Raw genomic sequence first — 9,626 nt, forward strand, 5'->3', positions numbered from 1 at the left:
CACCGGCCAAATAAACGTCCCCAGTTTATAAAGGACACTGCCCATTCTAACCTGGTCAGCTGCCTCCCCAGGAGCGTGATCAAGCCAGACCCCCTTCTGTGTGTGACAGGGGCTTTCCTGAGACATGAGCTCCGTCTCCACGCACCCATCCACTCTTTCCTTTAAAATGCTTCAAGGCCAGTAAGTAGAGCTAGGAAACACTGGTGAGCATGACCTACTGCCCAGCAAGGAGCCTCTGCTGGAAGCTGGGGCAGAGGCCAGTGTACTAAGGAAATGACTTCTTGCTCCTTCTGATACTGAAAGGATGCACTGAGAAATCAAAGGCCTTTGCATAAAGGAAAGAGCAGGGAAGGCCAGGTTCGGCACAGGAGGGCACTGAGGATGTCCTGAAGACTTCCTCACAAATCATCTCACAGCTTACGCCTAATTCTAGTCCTAGGATTCTCCACATTTTATAATAAATAGACTCTTGGCTATTTCAACGGGGGACCATCCCGCCAGCTTCAAGGGCCCCCAAGTGAATTCCTGAGCCAGACAGAGAAAAGAGGTCAATACTGTCAGCTCAAGAATTCAATAATGCAGAGAGCTGCTACTTCATTCCAGAGCCCTGCCTGCCCACGCTCTTATCTAGTCAGCTCTATCTTTGACCTATTTTCTCTGCTCCTTTACAACAGATTAAAAAATGATGCATTTCTGTTGCCCCCCCCTTTTTTTGTGGTGGGGGGGACAGCTTTCTTTTCTTTTAACCCCGGTTTCCTAATTATTTCTTCTAGCAAATAGAGGTTTCTTAATTTACTTTCATGTTTCTAACCAGAGAGTACTTAGAAATGTAATTTTTTACTCAGTTTCTATGAATGTTCGGTGACCTGTAGCTCTGAAGCCATGCTTTCACTTACCTTCTTATAACTTGCTAGCTTTATTTTATTTTTTTTAAAGATTTTTTCGATGTGGACCATTTTTAAAGTCTTTATTGAGTTTGTTACAATATTGCTTCTGTTCTTTTTTTGTTTTGGCTTTTTGGCCACAAGGCACGTGGGATCTTAGCTCCCCGACCAGGGATCGAACCCGCACCCCCTGCGTTGGAAGGCGAAGTCTTAACCACTGGACCTCTAGGGAAGTCCTAACTTGCTAGCTTTATATTTTCCTCAAAGTAACACAGTTCCTGTTCACTGGAAATGTGCTTTGCAGAAAGTCTATCTGAAAATAGCTTTATGCTTTGGCTCTCTGGAATCTGTTCCACAATGGCCAACACTTAATTCAGAGATCCGAAGAACGAAGGCCACCTCACAACACTTGTGGAACGAAAGCTGGAGGGAAAAATAAAGATAAAAGTCTAAGGATGTACACTATTTAATGATGTTATTAAATAAAAGGCACTTTGTCTCAGAAACCTCCAGTTAATCTCAGGTAACTGAGTTCAGGAGCTCAGGTTTTTGTTTCAATGGCGACTCATAATACTGGCCTTCAGCAGAATTGCTCCACCAGGGGAAACCAGGCAGATGTGCTGGAGACAAGGTGCTGCCGGGAGGCCAGGAGCGAGGCCTCCAGATAGCATGTTCCCCGCATGAGGTCACCATCCTCTGGGATGTCTGCCAGGATATGGCTCGCATGCCTCTCACACTTTTTTGCTACTCAGCTCAAGCTCATCATTTCCAAAGCACGTTCACTTGCATTATCTTATTTCTCAGTGATTCTAGCAGGTTTTGAAATGTACACACGTCCCCAAACACAAAACAGTGCAGTGTGGGGAGAACCATCCCTCCGTGGACCATTCTTACCTCTTCTCTGCCCTCCCTGAAGGACGAATTTAAAGGCCCTCCTCGCCCAGAAGGGGAAGACTTGGTGGTATTTTCTTGCTGCCCAAACAGCTCCTCGACGCTCTTTGTATCAATTTGGTAGTGACACTGCTCCCTGGCTGCCAAGGTCCAGATGTTGGTTTTGCCACGAACTTGCTCCTCTGGAATGGTTTTCCAAAAAAAGCTCCTTATCCGCTTTTTCTTACCGAGGTGGCTGTAGCCGTTCAGGTGAGAGGTTGGGGGTAGTCCTGGAGGGGGAGGGGGGACCGGAGGCCCCCCAGGCAGTGGAGGGGGAGGGGGAGGGGGAGGAAACCCTTTCCCTGAGTATGGGCATGGTGGAGGTGGAGGGGGTAGAGGAGGAGGTGGTGGTGGCGGCGTTTGCCCAATCATGAATCCAGCTGTCGTGGCACTATTCCCATTTCCTTTATCACTGACCAAGGAGACACAATTCATAACGTGCATAGTACTGTTGCCTTCTAAGGAGATAATTTCTTGACCTTGGGGAAGCAGACAAGCAGACACCGACATCAAATTTGTGTCATACTTTTCCGCCCGCTAGTCTGCCGCCAGAGCAAAGGTAACCGCGTTGTGTGTCATCTTCCAAACCTGCAAAGATAAAACAACTTTAAAACCAGTGCAGGAAAACATTGCTATACTAGCGACTCCCTTCCGAGGCCAGTGCCAGTCCTCCCAGAGTAGTTGGATATTAAAATCAATGAGGGGCCACACATCCAAAAGAGAACTAAAAGGGACTAATACTTTTCTAAATGGGGACCAAATTTTACTACCTGGAAATGCTGCCAAAGCAGCGGCAATAAATCCAACCTGGAAACCTTCCATTCATCAATAAAGCACATATTTACCAGGAACCCGCAATAGGTTCAGCAAGTACTGCTCCCTTTCTGAACAAGCTACTTGTTCATTCACTGGCTCGTTTTCTTTGGGCAGTGGATCCCCAACCCCTGGGGAAATTACCCAAATGGCTGCAGCCCTAGTGACTCTGTCTTTTTCCAGTACGGACATGTCCCCTACCCATTAGTGGGTCAAAGGGCATCCTCCACCTTGCACATAATAGGCAGGGCATTCGGGGATGATAAAATAATTGCCAAACTCCTTCCCCTGGAGTCAGTGCCATCGTCTTCTCCCTACACTTGGTGATGCTGCTCCCTCGCAAATAGAGAAAAGAACGCCGGACACGAAGATAAAAGGTTCCGGCTCTAAATCAAGCTTTACTGCTTACAATTTTAGAAAAGCCATTTTGCCTCACTAGATTTGGAGTTTCTCACTTGTAAAATCAGGAGGTTGGCACTGACCTCCACCGTCACTTCCGATGCGATCGTTTTGGGTTCTGGTTAAGCTCTCTGGAGCTTAACTCTCTGGAAACCACCAGAACTTCTCAGTGCCTCTTCTGCTTCTTCTGTGACGCTACCAGCAGAGGAGACACACACACACAAGGGGATGCTGCCCGAATCACTCCTGCCACACGGCTACCCCTTATCCACTCGGTCACTGACTTATCTTGGTGGCTTGTGTTTTTATTGACCTTTAAATATTCGTTTTTGTTCATTTGTTGTGGACCTGAAGTGAAAACAGGGGTCAAAATAACTACAGGTCTTCAGATGTGAGGACAGGTAAGTGGAGATGTAGAACACGGGGCCCCGTGTAGGCTTGTGGAATGAGCACCCCAACTATTCGGGTGTGTGAAAAGGGGGCTGTTTCATCTAGGTCATAACGGGTCATGTGGAGGGGCTTCTTAGACTGGACTTCTGAAAGGAATTAGCTTTCTACAGCATTACTGTTCAAAGCTCATAGTTACACATCTTCAGCACACAATGCAGAATTCTACAGGAGTAAATGGTCTGATATCACTAATTCAAATATTATTAAATCTTTTACACAGAATCATACACAAAAGGCAGGACTGCCTTGGGAGTAAGAGGGGAGACTCCAAGAACAGACTGCTTTTCCTCAGATCCCAGTTCTGCTACTTCTTTAGGTGTGCAACCTGGGGTGAGGTAGTTTATCTAACCTATGTTTCAGCATCCTCCTCTATCCTATAAGCATATACCATTCCATTGGTTTGTATGAGAATAAATGAGCTCATATGTGTACACCCTTACCAAGATGGTACATAGTTAGCCACTATTAACAACTGGTGTCACAGCTACATACGATTTCTCTTTATTTTCACAGGCACTACATTTGCTTTAAAATATGTATTGGGTTTATAGGTAAAACGCTAGGTTACCCTTGGCTACTAGAATCATACCTTTAATATTCCCATTCTCTGCTTCCCAAGTTACTAGGTTTGTGAGCTCGGTCCCTTTTCAATACTCAGTGATAGTATATTGTTATCTCTACATTACAAGAACACATGTTTTTATGAAACATTTAAATATTTAAGTTCTGAAAATTACATATGGGTAGAAAATAGCATTTCCAACTATTACTGGATAATTTTTTTTTTTTTTTAGCATTTTAACTGCTTTTAAGTGTACATCAGTGGCATTAAGTACATTCGCAGTGCTGTGCAGTGTTATCATGGGATAATTTTTTAGAAAGTAAAACTGAAAATATTTATCCAAGTCAACTTACAGCTCACTTGAGATGCAACTAGCTTTTAAAAGGAGTTTTCATAATTATCATTAGGGGCATAACTAGGTTGCTTTCATAGTTGGCATCCCTAAAGCACATGACTCACTGTCAATTACAGTTTATAGTTAGATCTGAACTCTTCTTTTCTCAAGACTGTACAGGTAATCTTGGCAGTTTATCCTTACATATTTTAAAATACTTCTGTACATGAAATATCTCATGTATTGAAGAATTGCTAATCCTCCAATTCACCTCCAGTTCCAGATATGCTGACTTGTTTATAGACTGTCTCTGTTAAGAACGGTGATAAGCTAAAAAAGTCTCCAACCTAGAGAGCAATAACTCATTCAGTGCTGCATTAGTATATGCACAGCTGTGCCATTAAACCTCACAGAGCAAATGTAGAGATACTAAGAAAGAGTGAAAGAGACTATGCCCTCGGAGGTCGTGCAACACCATCTTCTAATACCAAAGCCCCAAAGCATGTGAGTCCTTTTGAGTATAGTCTGTTTTGCAGAGGAAGTACCAGATTAAAGCTTGTCAACGTGAAAAGTGACACACGTTAGCTATGCATCAGCAGGATTCTAACCACTGTCACGTCTTAAGAAAGAATGTTATTTTAGAAAGTTAAAGGAACAAAAGAAAATTTACAACATTGTTCCTGGTATGTTGTCTGGCTAATTTTTTCCCAGGGTAACATACAAGGATCCTAGGCCCCCAACAGCTTCTAATGAATGAGCTCTCCAGCAATGATTAGCTAAGATGCTAATGCTTTTACTACAAGCCTCAATAGGGCTTTGATAGGGTTTCCCCCTTGGGCCAGGATTTCCAATGTCAAAGAGATGGCAGGAAAAAGAGAGTGCAGACACACATTCTAACCCTTTCCACAGTCTCACGAGATATTAAAACAGAGGATACACAAAGAATATTCGATTTACTATGGTACTGTCCGCAGTAAAGATGCAAACGCATACTCTCCCAATATGCTAGGAGAACATAGGTGATGCAGCAGCCCCAAAGACGGCTGTTTCACACAGCGGGCAGCCGCCGGCAAGGACAATGGAATTAGCCTCAGGCTGTATCTGGAAAATGTCAAGTGTCCCATCAATCTCCCCAGGGCAAACAGAGACAGGCTTGTATTTAACATCTCACCTACAGGTTGGGGACCTCAGCAGCAGCAGGGGGGACGGCTGCTAAGGTTGACAAATGACCAGCCCTGAGTAAACTGTACAGCTGTCACAGTAAGTCTCTGAAGATGAGAACTTCTCTTTGAGTCCCCTGGGTGCTAATCATGACCCACTGGGGGTAAGTTCCCGTGAAGGCCCCTCCTGGGGAGGCTACTAGCTCAGCTGAGCATCTCCCAACTGTGTGGATTTTTAATAAGGGGATGTTGTGGCCATGTACCTAGCTTTTAGCTGATCAGCAAGCAAAAAGTCTTAGAATGAGAAGAATAAGGGTCGTCAAAGAAGCCCTGGGGCCCCTCCTAAACTCTCTTGCCTAAATAGCCAGGATTACTTTGCTCGTGGTGTCAGAAACATCGTTGAAGCTCTATTCTCTTCAAGGGAGTGGGTGGGAGGGAAGAAAAGAGTAAGTATGCTTAATTTCACAGTATATTTAGGAGGAAAACACGTTTCTGAAAGCCCGTTTAGGGCTCAGAGCTCTCCTGAAAAACGGTTGCTCAGCCGGTCAGCAATAATCAGAAGTAAACGCCACACCAGAAAAACCTTTTCCCCTTGATTCCTGACATGTGTCACAGATGAGGTGGGATCAGGAAAGGCTGGCCCACACCCTTCTGATGACAAACGGGGTCAGAGCAAGCCGGGTGTGGAGGAGAGGCAGAGGAACACACGGCCCTATTTTATTGGGGGGAGAAGAGAGGGTGGGGAAGGGACAGGCCATTTTTAAATATGGAGTTTTTGCTCTCCACCAACTCACTGGGAACAGGCTCCTCCCCAACCACCTATCTTTCAAAATCTTTCTGGATTATTGAACACAGCACGTCAACCCCACAGTCAAACCAGAGCTGGCAACATCCAGCTCTTCACCTTGGCACTCTCGCCAGCAGTGGAAGGACCCAAGATGTTTCCAGTCCGCGCGTTTAATCTGCCGCCGCACAACATAAACAATCCACAGATGCCCCCGAGCGCAACACCCTGGGAGCAGAGGAAAAAACGCCTGTTTCTGAATGTGCATTTTCAGCTTCTCTCAATGTCCCCAAACAAAGCAAACGGGTGCCAAAGGATGCTCTAGAGAGGAAAGGAAGCGCTCGCGACTCATTCCAGGAAGACAACTGTGGGTCAGGAGACGAGAGGGGGGTCACAGACGGCCGAACAGCAGGCGCAGTTTCTGTGCAAACAGCTGTTTGAAAAAGGACTCCTGGGTCCTGAAGAAACTCGGCGTGGGGGACACCGGGGGCCCGATTTCTTTCGCAGAGTCTGGACGCCCTAGGTCTCTGAAGTGGCGGGTGGTCCACCGCGTCCTTCCGCCCCCAACCCTCGGCCCGCGTCCCGCCCCAGCCACTCACCAAAGCGCCACAGGCTCGGCCGCACGAAAGGCTCGGAGGGCGCCGCGTCCGTCCGAGTCCCCGGGGAGTCCGCGGGCCGCCAGCCCCAGCGCGTCCTTATCTGGGCGGCTGCGGAAGGAGTGAGAGAGCGGGCGCCGGTGCGCGGCCCAGACAGACGCCCACACGCGCCGCGTACGGTCTGCGGCGCGGCCGAGGCGCGCGCCGGGGAGGGGCCGCCGCCCGCCGCGCGATGACACGCGGGTCCACTGGGCGGACGCCGGGGCACGGCGGAACCCTCTACCTCCCGCGGGCACCGAGCGCGCGCGCGTCCTCAGGCAGAAGCTTAGTGGAGCGGCAGCCGCACTAGCTCGCCCCTCCCGGAGCCCCGCAGGGATCGCCGGCCCCGCCCCTCGCCTCGAGGGCCCCCGCCTCCCCCGCGGATCCCCGACGCCCCGCCCCCTTCGCGGGGGCCGCCGAACCTGGCTCCTCCGAGCGGAGTGGGGGGCTCACTAGGGAAGGTGTCACTGTGCTTGAAGCGAAAGGGGGATCTCCCAGTTTGCGGGCTCCGCCCCCTCCTCGAACCTCCGCGGCGACACCTCCCCACGTCTGGGGTCCGGGTCCCGAGCGCAGGGGGGAGAGAGCCTCACGGCCGCAGTGCGGAGCAGCCAAAAGGAGCGGGGAAGAGCCGGCGAGAAAAACAGAGGGGAGACTCCTGGTGTTTGGTCGGAGGATTAAACCGAGAGCCCGGTGTCCCCGAGCTGGGGCACTAAAGAGGCTGGAGGTGACCCGCCAGCCCACCCACTTCCTCCCTAAACTTCCACAAGCGCAGGGCTCAACTTCTAAGCTGAACTTCGCACGGGCAGAGCGAACGTGCCAGAGCGAGTACCGCCTTGTCCTCGGTCCGTATCACCCGGACGCGGTCCTGGCCAGCCCCGCACCACAGTCAGGAGGGGCAAGTCGTGGCTTCCCTGCTGGGCAGGGACCCGGCGCGGGCGCCCCCAGTTGCTCGCTCTTGGACGGGCGGGGATCAAGTGGGAGCTCAGTTTAGCCAAAAGTCCTGGCAGCTAAAGCTAAATCAGCCGGCCCAAGTTTAACCCGGAGGCGGCCCGGGACCTAGCTGGTCCAGACGCGCGCGTCTTCCCCTCAAAGGACGAATGGCTGTCCTCTGCGGCCCAGGGAGTGCAGCCGTCAAAGTCGGGGGAGCTCAAACCTCCCCAGCCTTCCCGGTGAGGCTTGAAGGCAGCCGAGATTCAGTGCCTCGGTCCTGACGGATCCCCGCCCCCGGCCCTCCGGAGCCGAGGAGGCTCGGTCCCCGGGTGCCCCTGAGCAGCGATCGCTCTGCCTGGGCCGTGCGACTCACTCACCCGCGGCCGGCGCTCCCAGCGCGCGCTCCTCTCTCCCCGCCGCCCGCGGTCTCCCAGCGCCGTCGCCTCCTCCTGGGTCACTGCAGTCAGGGCTGCTCGGGGCCGCGAGGGGGCAGGGCGGCGCGGGGCGGGGCGCGGCCGCTGCCTCAGGTAACAATGCTGCAGACCAGGCTGCTCCCAGCGCCAGCTGCAAAGGGCAGCACGCCCTTTCCAGCTCAGCCCTTCCTCCCTCCCACCCTTGAGCGCCAACATCGGCGCTGCGGCGCTCACCTTCACCTGCGCGGGGCCTCGGAGGCCTGGGAGCCGCCACCCGGCAGGCAGCTGCCAGCACCTGAAGGCTGGAGCGGGGCGGCCACCGAGGACAGTAGGGGCGGCGGCGGGGGACAGAGATGTACGGACTGTGAAGAAGAGCTAGGTGTCCTCGTGGAACCAGCCAGGGGAGGCGGCAAGCTGGCTCTGAACTGGCAAGTGGCTCCGCAAAGGAGCCTCTGCAGCAGCCTCCCCGACACCCTCTCCTGCGCACACGCGCGCGCACACACATGTGCGCACACGCACACTCATTCACGCTCAGCTCAAACCCCGCGCGCACACAGGCCACCCTCTGCCCAACACACTCGTTTTTCCTTGGAGCAGGAGGCAGCATCTGGGTGAACTGTCCCAGCCCGCGTGGCCGAGTCCCAGCCGGGCCGGAGCTTCCCAAAGGTCAGCTTCTCCCTGGGACCTGCCATCCTGCAAGTTTGTTACTTTTCGTTTCTTTCTTTCTTTCCTTCTTTCTTTCTTTCTTTCTTTTTCTTTTTTTTTTTAATCTCCTCAATGATGATGGTAACAGAAACCTTTCAGTTATATATCAAAGAAAAAGTCCACTCCAGGACTGATCACATGAACAGATGCTGTCTGGGAAAGGCTCCTCACAGGAGGAAACCAGGGAATGGTTTTATCGCATCTTTTTTCAAAGTGACTTATGATGCCAGGCAGTGAGAACCGAGTAATCAAAGAAAACCTATCCCCGGAGAACCGACTGATCTGAAATCAGCTGCAGGGGTGGGGAGGCGCCCTCTGCGGGGATGAAGTCATTTCTGCCTTTGGCTCTGTGCTCCCAGTTAACAGACCAGGGCTTATCCAGCCTCTGGAGCCTGATGACTTCCGCCTCTCCACGCTGGTCCACAGCCCCTGAACTCACAGGACAGAATTCTCAACCTCCACAGGAATAGAAAAAGAGGAGCTATTAGGGTAAAAACTGAAAACAAACAAACAACCAAAAAGCAAAATTCTGCCCACCAACAGCCCGTTTTTTAGCCATGGACCGGGCTGACGCTAACCGTCAAGAGAAGGAGATCCGACTAAGACCACAGAAAATCTCAAGGAGTG

General features: G+C 51.1%; 1 protein-coding gene across 4 annotated transcripts in view; it reads right to left on the reverse strand.

Annotated features, from left to right (window-relative positions):
• FHDC1 (FH2 domain containing 1) overlaps window positions 1-8,772 on the reverse strand; it is a 42,382-nt gene extending 33,610 nt beyond the window's left edge. Inside the window, exons 1-3 of one of the 4 annotated variants that reach the window (XM_030878262.2) lie at window positions 6,916-7,303; window positions 3,110-3,374; window positions 1,779-2,402 (exon numbers count right to left, since the gene is read on the reverse strand). In XM_030878262.2, the coding sequence (XP_030734122.2) occupies window positions 1,779-2,324 (546 nt within the window). In that variant the 5' untranslated portion in view covers window positions 2,325-2,402; window positions 3,110-3,374; window positions 6,916-7,303. Of the gene's footprint in view, window positions 1-1,778; window positions 2,403-3,109; window positions 3,375-6,915; window positions 7,304-8,258; window positions 8,501-8,528 lie in introns of those variants that run through there. The other 3 variants (XM_060299686.1, XM_030878264.2, XM_030878261.2) reach the window with 3 other exon arrangements.
• Window positions 8,773-9,626: the final 854 nt, after the last annotated feature.

This window comes from Globicephala melas, chromosome 5 (genome assembly GCF_963455315.2).
Source record: "Globicephala melas chromosome 5, mGloMel1.2, whole genome shotgun sequence".
NCBI lineage: Eukaryota > Metazoa > Chordata > Mammalia > Artiodactyla > Delphinidae > Globicephala > Globicephala melas.